The sequence below is a fragment of the Ovis aries genome, chromosome 25 (genome assembly GCF_016772045.2).
Source record: "Ovis aries strain OAR_USU_Benz2616 breed Rambouillet chromosome 25, ARS-UI_Ramb_v3.0, whole genome shotgun sequence".
Taxonomy (NCBI): domain Eukaryota; kingdom Metazoa; phylum Chordata; class Mammalia; order Artiodactyla; family Bovidae; genus Ovis; species Ovis aries.
The window spans coordinates 34,915,826-34,931,351 of NC_056078.1; the positions used below are offsets into that span (position 1 = coordinate 34,915,826).

Sequence of the window (15,526 nt, forward strand, 5' to 3'; positions counted from 1 at the left end):
CTTGGGGTTTATATCACAGATGTTGAGATTCTCTATGTGTGGGTTTGAACCCTGACATTTATAAAGGCAGAGTTATTTCCTGGTTGAGTCTTTGTGGGGCGAGACCCTGGAAGCCCAGTTGAAGAGCGAGGAACAGGTGGTGAGAAAACCAGCCCCCTGCAGAGAACCCACACTCCAGAGCACTGGCTCCCTGCAGCCCGCCTGACAAGGAGCTCCCTGTGGCCGTTCAGTGTTCTCCCATGTACATGGCCGGAGCAGAAGGAGATCAGGGATCTCCACGCAGCGAGTCCGTGTCACCTCAGGGTCATCATTGTTCAGAGGCCCTGGGCTAGGGGGCAGGGATGAGGTCTGCCCTGCTGTGGAAGGCATACAGGCCAGTGTTAATTAGCTGGTGTCTTTGTGGAGCCAAGATCCAGGAGAAAGAAGGGAGCCTGGCTTTGTTTACTGCTTCAGAGCTTTGAACAGAGTTCTTTACTACGGTTAGGTTAAATGACTCCAAGGAGCATCCCTTAGGATTCCTGAACTTCAGGGTGTTCTGCCTGAGCAGCCCTCCCCAGTCTCTGGGGACCTTAGGGATCGGCCCCATTTTAGTTGAGGCCCTGGAGAGGCAGATGCTTGCTCAGGGTCAGGTCATGTGGCCGAAGGAAGGACTCTGTCCAGGAGTTCCTGTTCATCTCCTTGCAGCCATCCTGTGTGGCCCAGGCTGTGTTCAGGCCTTTGGTGTCCTCGTGTTCGGAATCTTCCCTTGTTACCGGGAGTTGTGTTCATGCGCCTTCTGGGAGGGGAGTGTTGTAGAAATGCTGCTCTGCTGGTGGGACGGGGAGGTGGGGATGGGCTGCTGGGTCACTGCCCGCTCCCTGGCTGGTTTCAGGCCAGGCAGGTTGGTACTCCCAGCTGGGCCTTGACCATACTCCTGTCCCTCTGGGAGGGAGCGGGCCAGCGGGCAGTGGTGTCTGGTCTCTGCCTGTTGGTTGGTTCTGCTCTGGGAAGAAAGGTGGAGCAGTCAGAGTACCCACTTCCAGAGGGATGTGGTTTCATGTGCCTGCCTGGCAGCACTTTCTCAGAACATGACAGACCAGGGGCCAGGCCGCCAAGGCTGCCTCGGCAGGAAGGGATTCTGTGGTGGCTGCTCCGCGGCAAGGCGCAGAAGCTGCTCTCTTACTGGCAGCTGTGGGTGGGTTGTCTCCCCACTGCCAGAGTAGCCTTGTTTGTTTTTGCCCTAGGCCTTGGGTTGCCTCTTGTTCCTCTCCTCACCCTGGGAAGTAGGGTGAGTTCTGGGGCTAGGGGTGGGCATTTCCAGTGAGCCTCAGATCCCACCCTGAGGGTCAGCTTGAGGGCACCTCCCCCACCCTTCAGCCACTGTCGGGCAGCAGCAGACAGAGGAGGAGTTAAGGGTCCACCTGGGTTGCCATCGTGTTTCAAAAATGAACATAGTGAAGGTGGACCAGGCCCTCGGACTGCTCTCCTTTTGAGGGCACTCTCCTTTGTAGGCTTTGGACACAGATAAAGGAGAGTGGCCCACACTTCACCCTGTGCAGTTTGGTGTTCTATAATCTAAGCTTTACTGTAGCCCAAGGAGGCCAAAGCAGTGGTCCTAGAGGGTGGGAGGTTAGGCAGGGGAAGGGGGGGTGGGGTGAAGACTGGCTGCTGTGAGTTCACGGGATCTCTCCACCCAGGCCAGGGTGCTCTGCCTTCCTTACCTCTTGGGCTGCGCTTGAGAGGTTGTCTCAGAAAATACTAGATGAACAAATGTGACTTCTGCTGACTGGCCACTGTTAGGTCATGCCCAAACCTGCTCTTTCATCTCTTCTTCCCAAACTCGACTCTCACCAGTCGAGCCCTCATTTCTTCGTTTGGTTCCCTCAACTCTTGGTTGCTTGGCCTCAAGCAGTGGGTGGGAAGAATGTGGATTGCGGGGACCGCTGTCTCCACCCCTAGGTTGCCTTGGTTTGGGTCCTGAACGCTATGGTTTTTGTCTTGCTGTTGGGCAAGTCACATGAGCATTCTGAACTCTTGTTTCCCTGTTGTGAAGTGGGGGTATAAATACCCAATGAAGAGGTGATGACCTAAATGTTTGAGAAGGTTCCCAGCAGAAGTCTACAAGATGCTTTTTAGAAATTGCTATTCTCCATTCTTACAAAAATTTTCCTCCTATTTTGGCTGTTTATGGAAAGTTGACTTTGCTGATTTTTGTCTAACCTATAGCTGGCATTAATATTAAATCTCTCTCTGGACTACTTAAAGAACACAGGGAACAATTTGGGAATGTCAGGAGTCTGATTCTGTATCTTGCCTTTGCTCCTTCCTTGGGGAGCAGATTTTGGGGAAATGGTTTGAAAAATTAAGCCTGCCATCTCATCACTCGTCCTCTCTCCGTAGATCCTGCTTCTCAGAAGATGCACTATTATAGATATTCTAACGCCGAGGTCAGCTGCTGGTACAAGTACCTCCTCTTCAGCTACAACATCGTCTTCTGGGTGAGTGGCTGAGAGCGGCCGTGTTCTCTGTCCTTAGTAAACCATGCTTCTTCACGTACTTTGGGTTTACCTGGCCCCCATGAGGTGGCAGTCATGGCCCTACCCTCATGAAGCCAGTAACAAGTAAATTATAAAATAGACCATCAAGTGCTGTGATGGGGAAGGCCAAGGTGATTAAAAACCAGTTTAAGGTGCCCTTCTTCAGCCTTGGGGGTTCAGGAAGGCTTGGGGCTCTGACCCAGTTTCCCTCCACTCACACTCCAGGAATGCCCCAATGAGACATCAGCTGTGAGGTCCTTTGTGCACACTGGACTGTGGGCCAGGCCCTGTCCTGGTTTCTAGGAGATAAGGGTGAACAAGGGTAGTAAAGCCTTGCCCTTGTAATGCTGGTGTTCAGCTGGAAGAGGTATTAGCTTAAGAGCCTCAGAGCAGGGAAGGAGAAACCACTTGGGTGGGGTGCTTGGGAAGGACGTTCAAAAGAAAGGCTTGTGGGCAGAGACCTGAATACTAATCAATACACAGCCATGTGGGGTCTTGGGAAGAAAGCGCTGGTTAGGGAGAGCAGCATGTGCAAAGGTCCTGAGGCAGGAATGAGCTTGGTATGTGCAAGAAACAAAAGGAATTCCATGTGGCTGGATCTGAGTGAGTACAGGGCATAGGGGACACAGGTTAGGACACAGGCACAAAGAAGCCAGGTCATGTGGGACTCAGTGGTTCCCAGTAAGTAGCTGGAATTACTTTCTGCTCCTTTTAATAACACTTGGTATGTTATAAGTTGGATGGTGTCATCTGATTTTGGAAAGATTCTGAAGAGTGAAGGGATGAGTGGTGGTCCCAAGTTCTGAGGTGAAATTTGGGGCAGAAGAGTTAGAATGATCTCTTAGCCAGACACATGGAGTTGTCTGTTTCCTGGAAATGCAAGTCTTGGTCACCATCGGAGGAAAGGGTGACCAGATTATTGAAGGAGAGTGTATTGACTGAGGAGAGGAGGAGTCTGGATGTGGAGGTGGGGATGCTAGAGGTGGGATTGAGGAGGAGAGTCCACTCCAAAGTGGGCTGTGAGTGAGTGGCCTGAGGTCAAAGGAAGACCAGGAGATTTTTGTGTCATGGAAGTCTCAAGAAGAAGCCCTTCACGTAGAGAGGAGTAGGGTGGGAACAGAATACTGACATTGGCTTTGATAAGGTGGAGGTTGTGACCTTGACCAGAACTGCTTGGGGGTGGAAACCCACCTAGAGCTGGTCCAGGGGCTAATGGGATGTGAGAGAGTGGAGACCAGTGACTCATGACAGTTCTTTCAAGGCGAGGATTCTTGCCTTAATGACAAGCAGAGAAATTGGATACTAGCTGGAGATGGTCAAGGGGTTAAGAGAGATATCAGAGCATGTTGGTGGGATTGGTTCAGAGAGAGGCAGACATGGATTCTGTGCAGGGGAACAAGACCACTTGACCACACATAGAGAGTTTTTAAAACCGCCCTGTAATATAAGCAGCGTTTCTGGTGTCTGGGTCTGCAGCTAGTGTCTGGGGGGACCAGATAGAGGAGGAGGCACAGGGTGAGTGGTCATGATGCCACAGTTGCCTCTGCTGAGGATGTTGACATTTCCTATTTGGACTAGAATACTTGACAATAAGGCAGACTTACCACACTTCTCAGCCTTTCACCCTTGTTTTTCCAGCATCATCTCCTGATGATTTATCCCAAATTTCTGGGGGTGGGGTGGGGGGGTGGGTTTTTGTCCTGGAGAAATAGGGTGGGATTCAGAGGCTTGGCTGTTTACCCCAGGACTTTTCTGGTCCGAGACAACCTTTCATTAGCAACCACCTCATTGCCCCTGTAGTAGAGCAGTGCTGAACATTTGAGGTGGTTCCTGTGGACCCCTCCTAATGGGAGGACTGTGGCTTCCCTTCCCTGAGATGTGCGACGTCCAGACCTGCATTGCTACCTGTCTGGAGGGGAGCCTTCTGGCCCCACCTGGAGTCCCCACCTGCCAGCCAGATGCACAGTTCAGGGCCACCTGGTTTAGACTGGCGGTTTGACCTTTTTGGCCTTGTCCACCCAGCTGTTGTACCCTTCAGCCAGCTGGCCGGCTGTGCTTATTGGCCTTGCATCTCAACCTCTGACTCTCATCCTGATTTTTGCATCTGGAGTGAAACTCTTCTACGGCCGCTGTGGCTGAGGGCCTGGGAATCTCCATTTCTTCAGAGCTTCTTCAGAACAGATTCTGTGCTCTTGGGAAGTTTTACTAACCTACCCCGTATAATACATTGGCAGCAGCAAATTCAAATTGTAGAGTTCATGAATCCAGAATTGTAGCAGGTCTGTTTGGTTATTGAAGGAGGCTGCAGTGTTATCAGAGTTTTGCAGAATTGGCAATGTGTGTGGTTGAGAGCTAATCATTTTTTAGTTGGTGTCCACTGGGGCAGAATGGGATGGAACAAAAAGGAACAGTCAGGAAAACAAGGACTGAGAGCGTGGTTGGGAAAATGAGAGGGGGAGGCCACCTGGCCCCTCCCTGCTGAGTTTTAGGCAAAGATTTGCTGTCTTCTGTACAGGGGCTGGAAATGTGGAGTGAGGTCTGAGAACTGGGGTGTAGAGCCCTTCGATAAGTACATGGCGCAGCCGGGGCTCCTGGGTGCCAGTCTGGACTCCCACATGAGCTAATTTCTTTATGAATTGCTCTCACCTGCCTGCTGCCTGCTTCACAAGGTTGCTGAATATGTGTAATATGGTATGCCTTCTCAGAGGAGTTTTCTTTCTTAAATGGAGAAAATACAGAAGTGAAACAATATAATGAAACATCCCCCAACCCCATCCCACCACCACCACCATGCTCCCATCAACTGGCTTCAAAAGTTACCAACTCAGCCAGTCTTGTTTAATTTATATCTTCTTCCACCTTGGATTATTTTGCCGGATCATTTTGCAGAGAGTTTTTGTTTGATTTTGATGAATTGACAGTGAGCAGTGGAGCAGGATGACAGCCTTAATGGCGGACCTGGGCTCAGTAGGCAGGTTTGAATATGAAGAAGCAACTTGTTGATTCTTTGACCAGTTCTAGGTGCTGGAACAAGCAGAGGTTTTATTTAGCAGGTTGCCCCATCCAGAATTATTTTCACAGTAACATTCTTTATAGCAAATACCTGTAGTACTGTTCTTTAAGCTGTCTCTTTCCAACTTCAGGACCAAGATTTTCCCATGGGACATTTAATACTTACTGGGGGCAAGACACATGGATGCCCCAGTATTTGTGTCTGTTCTGAACTGCATGTTTTACTAGGTGAGCATGGAGCTGGGCTTCATGGGGTTTTCATCACAGGGATGTCAGGGAAATGCTGCCAACACAGCATTTTGAGGACACTAATGTTTTTTACCCTTCTTTTGGTTTTTTAAAATTATAATCATTCCTTGCTTGTGTTAGACCTATTTCTGGGGTGGAATCTCACTTTGACATAGGGAAATGCAAATCAAAACCACAATGAGATACCACTTCTCACCCCTTAGAATGCTTATTATTAAAAACAAGAACATAATAAATGTTGGCGAGCATGCAGAGAGATTGGAATCCCTGTGCACCATTGGTGAGAATGGTGCAGCTGCTGTGGAAAAAAAGTATGATGGTTCCTCCAGAAGTGAAAAAAATTACCATATGATGCAGCCATTCTCCTTCTGGGCGTATATCAAGAAGAACTGAAAGCAGGATTTTGAGGAGGTATTTGCGCACCCTTGTTTATAGCAGCATCGTTCACAATAGCTGAGAGGTAGAAGCCACCCTGGTGTCTACTGAAGGATGAATGGATAAACAAAAGGTGGTCTATGCGTGCCATGGAATATTCGGTTCAGTTCAGTTCAGTCGCTCAGTCGTGTCTGACTCTTTGCGACCCCATGGACTGCAGCACGCCAGGCCTCCCTGTCCGTTGCCAGCTCCTGGAGTCCATTGAATCGGCGATGCCATCCAACACCATCTCATCCATGGACTATTACTCAGCCTTAAAAAATAAGGGAGATTCCTACATGTACTCCCACATGGGTGAGCATTGAGGACATTATGCCGAGTGAAATGAGCCAGACACAAAAGGACAAGCGCTCTATGATTCCACTTATATGAGTTACGTAGAGTAGTCAGAGACAGGAAGTAGAATGGTGGGAACTAGGGACTGGGGGAAGGGGAAGTGGGAAGTTGCTGTTGAACAGGGTCAGTTTTACAAGATGGAAAGATACCTGTGGATGGAGGTGATGGTTTGACAATTCTGTGAATGTACTTAATGCCCCTGAGTAGTCTTACTTAAAAATGGTTAAGATGGTTAGTTTTATGTTATGTGTTGCGGCTGCTGCTGCTAAGTCGCTTCAGTCGTATCCGACTCTGTGCGACCCCATAGACGGCAGCCCACCAGGCTCCCCCCTCCATGGGATTTTCCAGGCTGGGGTACTGGAGTGGGGTGCCATTGCCTATATTATGCGTACTTTACTACAATTAAGTTTCCTTTTTTAAAAGATTATCTATTTATGTTTGTCTGTGCTGGGTCTTCATTGCTGCACCGGCTCTTCTTTAGTTGCAGCAGGCGGGGGCTGCTCTCAGTTGCCACGTGCCGACCCCTCACTGCGGTGGCTTCTCCTGTTGCGGAGCACAGTCTCTGGGGCTTCAGGAGTTGCAGCATGTGGGCTCAGTGGTTGCTGTTCGCAGGCTCTAGAGCACAGGCTCAGTGTCTGTGACACACGGGCTTAGTTGCCCTGCGGCATGTGGGATCCTCCCGGAACAGAGATCGAACCCGTGTCTCCTGCATTGGCAAGCAGGTTCTTTACCACTGAGCCACCAGGGAAGCCTCACTATGATTAAAATTCTTGAAATATCTCACTTTGACTTGCAGAGGAAGGGAAGCTGAGAGAGGCATGCAGCCTTTGTCTTTGTTCATTCTCACCCCCACCTGACTCTGGAGAGAATTTGGGCTTCCCTGGTTTTACTGAGTGTATCCTCAATGAGGGATGATTCCGATGATGCTGGCAACTCCAGGATTGCTTACCACCACAAACACTGAGTTTAATCTGCAGAGGTTCTGATGAAGCCCTTGCCAGGATCTATTTCAGAGATGGATTAAAAGTGTAGAACCGTGGGCCCTTTGTAGGCACAGACGATCAGCCTGTGTTTCACAGAGAGCCCCTGCCCTGGGCCTTCTCAGGGACATGAGCCACAGCTTCCTTGCTTGTAAAATGCAGGAATTCACTTCTGAGCCTCAAGTGCAGCCTGTTTCTGGGTGAGAAACATGGACATTTGTGTTCTGTGACCAGCATGGCTTGAGGCCCCTTCCTTCAAAGTAACAGATGCCTCCCATGGGTAGGGTAAGCATGTAATTTGTGGTCCAAGTCAGGAAACTTTAAAGAATGAAAGAGAGGTTATTAAGAATTTTGCCGGAACAACAGATGTAGAGTATTTCACTTTCACTGCTGAGAAGTAGTACCTTTTCCCCTTCCAGTTTTATATACTGAACTTTTGTATTTGCTTGGAAATTCTAGAGAACTACACAAGGCCCCCCAGCTTTACTGTGTTCCCTCCTACAGGCTCCCTTCTCCTGTCTGCGCTCACTCACAGTTTCACTTGGTGAAAGTATCCTCCTCATTTTGCGGTCTTAGGATAGAGCATTCCAGGTTGCCAAGTAGACTTCCTGACCATGTCTTTGAAAATTCCGTATTGGACTTTGAGGTTTTTTTCCTACTATCCTGGATAAGGACGCTGTGATTATCTTTTGTAACACAGATTCTTGCCTTTGGGGAAAGGACGAGAAATTATTTGCTGGGATAGGTTCCCAGGAGTGAGATTAAATGGGTCAGAAGGTGTGTCCATTGTTTTGACTGGCCTGACACATTTATATAATCATATTCACCAGAAAGGCTGCCCCAGTTCATAGGAAATAGATCCCCTTATTGTTTGGCGCACACGGGTATGTGTTTGTGTGTGTATTTTTCCATATTTTGGCTTGCCAAGACAGAGGGCAAGGATTGCTTAATTATAGACTCCACTTGAACTGGGAGTGGCTGATCCTTGCAGGCCCTCAGCTCCTGATCTCACTGGTTCAGGCGCATCTGAGGCTGGGACCCCCAAGGAGGAATTTGCAAGGATGGGCAGTATGTGTACTGTGATTATTGCCTGGGACATGTGATTATTACACACTCACAGGGTGGTGTCAAGGCTGAGTAACTGATGGTGTGTGTAACTCTGCTTCTGGCAAATAGTCAGCATGGCTCAGTCTGACGGGGTGATCTGTCATCTGTGGGGGAGTATCTTACTCCCACCTTGTTTATACCTTTCCCCTCCCAGAAATGTGCTTTTAAAAAATCACATCTATTGAGGTGTAAATTAAATAGAATACATATACCCATTTTGGATGTTCAGTTCACTAAGTTGGCAGCTATACACTCTGTATAATCACCATCACCACAATAAAGATATCAAAGATTTCCATCTGTCCTGAAACTTGTGCTTTTCTGTCGTCTTTCTCTCCCCACCCCCTCCTCCAGCAACCATTGATCTGCCTTCTGTCATTATAAATTAAATTTCACTCTCAGATCTGGCTTCCTTTAATTTAGAGGATGTTTCTCTGGTTTTTTTTTTTTTTCTTTTCTGTTTTTAATTTCATGAATTTCTTTAAAAAGTTTTTAAATGTTTTTATATTTAAAAATGATGGTAAAACCTATGTAACAAAACTTAGAATTGTAACCGTTTTTAAGTGCCCAGTTCAGTGGCATTAAGTGTATTCATGTTGCTCTTCATCCATCACCACCATCCATCTCCAGCCTGTTGTGCGGATTTCTGCTTTTTATTATTTTCTCTCTTCTATGTGTTTTGGGATCATGCTGTTTTCTGTCTTCTTGAGGTGGAAGATTATGTCATTGATTTTAGATCTTTCTTTTTTCCTATAGTGTAAGTACCTCATTTTATTGTGTTTCCCAGACACAGCAGTTCTAACAAATTGAAGGTCTTCTGGCAACCCTGAGCCGGGCAAGTCTATCAGCACCATTTCCCCCAGTAGCAACGGCTCAGTTCATGTCTCTCACATTTTGGTAATCTTTGGAATATTTCAGACTTTTTCATTATTGTATTTGTTAATGGGGATATGTGATTAATTACTATTGTAAAAAAGATTATGAGTTGCTGACGGCTCAGATGATGGTTAGCATGTTTTAGCAGTAAAGTATTTTTAAATTAAGATATGTACATTTTTTCCTTAGTCATAATGCTGTTGCATACTTATTAGACTGCAGTATAGTATAAAGATAGTCTTTATATGCACTGGGAAACCAGACAGTTTAGTGTGACTTGTCTTGTGTTGGTGGTCTGGAGACGAACCCAGATGTGTCCAGGGTATGCCTGTGTTTAATGATGCTCCGTGCTTGTTTGTATCCCACACGTCTGGAGATGTTTTCATTTCATTTGGTTAAATAAATATCTTGTATGTTTATACAAGTATCTTTTCTTTCCCTCCCTGGCTTCCTGTGGAGTTTCTCTTTTTTTTACTGGCTTCCAGGAATTTTATCATGATGTGTGCCGGTGTGTTTTCTTGTGTTCTGTTTGAAGTCCATTGTGCATTTTGGATTTGTGGGTTTATATTTTTCATCAAATTTGGGATGACTTCAGTTATTATTTCTTTAAATATATACCCCATCCCCGCCTTGAATTCCTTGTTGTCCCACAGGTCACTGAGATGCTGCTCAGTTTGGTTTTTTTTTTTTTTTCCCACTCCATCATTTAATTTAGATGGTTCCTATTGCTTTCTCTTTGAGTTCACTCATCTTCTGTAGTGTCTAACTGGCAGCTAAGCCCATTTAGTGAATTTTTCATCTCTACTGTTGGTTTTTCTGTTTCTAATAGTTCCATTTGAATCTCTTTTATATTTTCTGTTTCTCTCTTTGCTTATTTTCCTGTAAATCTCTGAGTATATTTACAGTATCTGTTTTAAAGTCTTTGCTGATTCCATCTTCTTTCTCATTCCTGTCTTTTTTCCAGTTACTGATTTTTTTTACCTTTTTATAGGTCATGCTTATCTGGTAACTTTTGTTGGGATGCTAGACACAGCTTTTCTGCCCCAATATTCTTCCTGTCTCGGTCAGCTTGGGCTGCCGTTACCACATGCCATTGCTTTTGTTGCCTAAACAATCGAAATGTATTTTCTCCCATTTCTGGAGGCTGGAAGTTTGAAATCAGGGTGCCAGCATGGCCAGGTTCCGGTGTGGGCTGTCTTCCTGGCTTTCACGTGGCTGCCTTTCTGCTGCGTTCTCACATGGCAGAGAGAGAGAGAGAAAAAAAACACAAGCTCTGGTCTCTCTTCCTCTAATCATGGCGGCTCCACCCTCATGACCTCATGTAACCGCAGTTAACCTCCCCGTCTCCAAATACCATCACACTGGGGCTGCGGCTTCAAGATGTGAATTTTGGAGCAACATAACTTTCAATCCATATCAAGTCTTTTGAATTGGCATCTTTTGTCTGACATTCATTCTTGCTGTGGTACATAACTATAGATTGTTGATTCTCATTGTTGTGGGATATTCCATTGTGGAAACATATTATTTGAATTACTTGTAGTTTTATGCTAGTAAGACCTGTTGAAGTAATATGGAAACATACCAGGGTTGGAGACCCGAATTACAGGATGTCCCGGGGTTCACGTGGCTGAACTGAAGGAAACCCTGGCTAGGTTCAGATGGTTTCGGCATGACAGTTGAGTGCAGGACATGGCTGACGATGGCTTGCACGCCAAACCTGGCTCTCTGCCCGTTTTAGCACATACAACTTTTTTTGGAACAAGCCCTGCCCATTTTCCTGCTTAAACAACAGAATTGAGTAACTGAAACAGCGACCCTTCCACCCAGCAAAGCTGAAAATACTATTTGGCTTATGGAACTGCCGACCCTCAGCTTAGTATCTTGTTAATCATTCAACTGTGCCAGCAATGGCAGGGACTGGGGCGGGGGTGAAGTGGGTTTGGGGGTTCCTTCTCGCTATCACCTGGGGCCGCTGCCTGTAACCATCCTCCGCCTTCCTTTCTTTCAAAGGCTGACCAGAGTCAGCTCCCTGGGCCGGGCGTTGTGTGCATGGGCTCCCTATTATCTGGGAGCACAGAGTGTCTGTGGAAGCTGCCCCAGACCCCTGTGGGGTGTCCTTCCCCATCCTGGCGGGGCCCCTCGCAGGGGTTCACAGGCTCTGTGGAAGGGCACACATGCTTCTGGTTTTTCAGAACCGCCCTTCCTGCAGGAGGAAAGGCTGGTGTGTGATAACTGTGTGACCCAGGGCAAGGCACTGACCCGCCCCGTCCCGTTTCCCTCTGAGATGAGGAAGCTGGGCTCCAGCATCCCTTCCGGCCCCCAGAACTTCCAAACTCCCACCCAGAAGTGGCTGGCTTTAAGCTTTTTTTTTTTTTGAAAGAAGCAGTCCGTTTATGCTCTTTATGCTCCAGAGTGGATGCAGTCTGGAAGGGCAAGGCCTCCCCATCTTGACCTCAGCGCAGTGGCTGTCAGGAGCAGGTTGGGTCTAGGATCTGTGCCATCTCTGGCATCCTTTCACGTGACCACAGGCATCTCTGGTGTTCCCTGGGCTTGCCAGGCCAGGATTTCTGGTTCTGGAGAGTGAGTGCCAGGACCATCGGGTTCACCTGGCATGATTTATGGGGGCGGAGCTTAGGCAGCAGGAGAAACAGAGGTCTTTGGAGATCACTGGCCTCCACTGAAGTCGAAGAGAGCTATGGTTTTCTTAAAGCCACAAAGTGAGCTAGGAACAGAGCTGAACAGTTTTATTATAGCTTTTTCTACTCCCTGCCCTGTTTTCTTTCCATCATCCTTTCCCCATTTCACTTGAAAAGTGCCTCCAGGAGGCCCCTATTTCCTTAAACTCTACTCTTGTCTCCAGAAGCCCAGTGAAGCAGATGCTTCTGACCTTGTGTCAGGACAAACTGTGTCATTGGAGGGTGAGGCACAGTGTCTTCAATCCAGCAAATGCTAGGTCTTGAAGGCCCCCCAGGACTCTGCTCTGCCTCCAGACAGGGCTTGCTCAGTGCCCCAGGGTAAGCATATCATTCGGGATGAATCCTCTGACCCTCCTTTGACCCAGGAGGGGTCACCTTCACATTGCAAAGGAAAACGGGCTCAGAGAAATTTCTGGACTCACACAAGTCCTCTCGCAAGGAACTTGTGGGGTGGAGCTGAAGTCAGGACCCACTGACCCATGCTGTTTTTTCAGCGCTGCCCAGGACTCCTTTGGGTTTCAGTGCTTCCTCCTGATCCTTTTTGGAGGTGCCCTCAGGTGGCCCAGGGGAGCCTGCCTCAGCTAAAGGAATCTACAAGAGTCCGGGGCTGGCAGGCCAACAGCCTGAAAACAACACGACTGCTGGTGGTTTGTCTTGATCTTGTGGAGGAAAGGCACTGGGGCCTGCAGTAATTGCCTGAGCACTTTCACACTGAAATGAAATCTTGCAAGAGACCAGGGCCACTAAACTGTCGGTGATGAGGGGCTGCTTTTAACCTGCTTGGTGTTGGAATCCTCCTCCTGTCCCGCAGAACCTAGCCAGGTGTCTACACGTCCATCGTGTCTGGAACCTGCTGGGTAAAGGCTTGCCCACCTTGCGAGTTGACTCCATGTGGGCTTCCAGAACAAAGCAGGGCTGGACCAGCCCAGAATGCCCTGGAGGAAACCTCTCGCCTTCTTACACAGGGGGCCTTTGCCTCAGGTCACTCCTGAATCTTCACAGTGACCCCCACAGGGGTCCTGACTGGATGCAGAGTGGTCCTCCATTGGCTTTACTGTGGCACAGCCTCGAAGCCCCATCTGCAGCCTCCCATGCCACTGGGCACTTGTGACTGCCCCTTGCGGTGGAGGGCGTATGCTGGTGGCCACTATTGGCAGCTGCCCTGTGCAGTGAGATAACGTGATGTCAAGACAGTCAGAGAAGGCAGGTTTGTTTCTTGACTTCTGCACCAGCTCGCTGTGTGAGTTTAGGCAATAACCAAATCATCCTACATCTGAACTTTCCCATTTGAAAAACAGGGGTAACAGTACCAGTGTTACGGGGGGTGGAGGGCCTCTTTAAGTGTATTGTGTTTAACGTAGCACCAGTTACCCAGGAGAGGGTGGTGCTGCTTGCCCTGGTGACCACCACGATGTGCGAACCTGATGGTCCAAGGCTGGCCTCTTTGGGCTTGGCGGGAGCTGGACTCTGTTCTTTGAGAAGGAATTTAATCAGGTCATAGATGAGCAACAAAGCAGGTTACTCCGAGGCTGGAAGGCATTCCCAGATGGTTGGCAGCCAAGAGGGCATCCCAACTACACAGACCATCTGTCCCGGGGCGGACGTGGCGGAGAGGGCGGGGAAGGGGCTCCACAGGGAGCCATGCCAAGCTGGCCAGAGTCCTGGCTCATTCAAGAGTTTGCTGTGTGAGCTCCCAGACAGGTCACTTCCCCTGTCTGGCCCTCCTTCAGTCTTCTTGTCTCTGAAACAACTGTTGGTCCTTGAAGTTCCTGCCTGGGGCCAGTGTCCGCTGAACGCATGATCTGGCATGTGACACCCCTCCAACCCCCCACCTCAGTTCCTGTCTTTCTGCTGCAAGTTAACTTTAGTTCTTCCTTTGAAAGAGAATGGAAAAAAACCATGAGCTCTTATTCTTGGAGCCCCATTGTTTCGGGAGAAGGAGAACGGGGCTATGGTGGCACGGAGCTGGTGTCTCAAGCTGACTGTGTTGAGCGAGAGGGCTGCAGGAGCCAGACCTCCCTCACCATCCCGTGTGGTACATGGTGTTGGGTGGGCTGTCCTGCAAAGTGGTCAGGCAACCCTAAACAAAATAGAAAACCTCTCTGCCCTCAGAGGGCGTAAGTAGGGGAGGAGACTCAGTAGACAGGTCACGTGGCCTAGGATGAGTACCATGAAGAAGATCCAGCAGGGAAGGAGGTCAGGACTGATGCGTGGGGAAACAGTCTGTGCAGGATGGCAAAGGGAGGTGTGTTTGAGGAGGTAAAATTTGGAGAGACCTGAATGGAGTGAGGGAGGAAGCCAGGAAGGGATGTGGAGGAGGAACATTCTAGGCTAAGGGACCGAGTCAAAGTTCTGAGGCAGGGGTGAGGCAGGTGAGTTCAAGAAACAGTCACAGTGGTGGGGAGGGATGTCTGGGTTTCAGCAGAGATGGCCGTGATCTGGGGTGGGTGGATGGGACTGGGGCCAGGGAGCTGGGTTGGAGATAATGTTGGATATGCGGGCTACAGCCTGGCTACCCAGGCCCTTGTGAGCCACAGCAAGGAGTTTGAATTTTATTCTAAGTGTAAAAGGAAGTCATTGGAGCATTTTGAGGAGGAGGGTGATCTGATATATATTATTAAAGTGTTGTTCTAGTTGCTCAGGACCTGTGGGGAGACAGTTGTGAGGTCCCTGCAGGGGTGATGGCATGGACAGGTGGGAGCAGAGAGAGTTCTTTATGTATTTTGAAGGTGGGACTAATAGCAGGTCCTGGTAGGCTGAATGTGGAGTTGGAGGGCCAGAGCGTTCAAGCCTGAGGTCGAGGTTTTCTGTCTTAAGAGTAGATGGTCAGTGGTGCCATTTAGTGAGAACGGGGGAGTTGGGAGACCACAGCTCCCTCTGGGGGCATGTGAAGACTGAAATGTTGCTGGTTGTATTTAGAGGACAGGTCAAGGAGACATTGGTGTGTTTGACTTAGGGTCAGCTATGGCTGGAGATTGGGGTTTGTGCGTCAGCTGTGTGAGTTATGAGATCATCCAGAGGGTTAGGGGAGGGCAGCGGTCAAGACCGAGCAGTGAGGCTCTCCAGCATTTAGAGGGCTCTGAAAGAGGAGGGTAAGCCCTCAAAAGAGACTGAGGCGGAGTGACGGGGAGGAGCGGAAGACAACCATGCGTGCACCCTTCCTGTCCCCAGAGCTGAGTGCCTCAGTGGAGGAGGGAAGGACCACTGTGGTGGATGAGGGTGGATAAGCTAAGGCAAAGGGCTCGACCTCCCAGCTTGGAAAGAGGGAAGTGAGTCATCAGAGACTGCGAGGAATGGTGGGGAGGGATGTCTATAG

General features: G+C 48.8%; 1 protein-coding gene across 9 annotated transcripts in view; it reads left to right on the plus strand.

Moving 5' to 3' along the window:
* Positions 1-15,526, plus strand: part of TSPAN14 (tetraspanin 14) — a 54,169-nt gene that overhangs the window by 24,240 nt on the left and 14,403 nt on the right. For 8 of the 9 annotated variants that reach the window (XM_060406388.1, XM_004021526.5, XM_060406389.1 and 5 more), the window contains exon 2: positions 2,380-2,477. In XM_060406388.1, coding sequence (XP_060262371.1) covers positions 2,397-2,477 — 81 coding nt within the window. In that variant the 5' untranslated portion in view covers positions 2,380-2,396. Of the gene's footprint in view, positions 1-2,379; positions 2,478-14,373; positions 14,456-15,526 lie in introns of those variants that run through there. The other variant, XM_042240914.2, reaches the window with a different exon arrangement.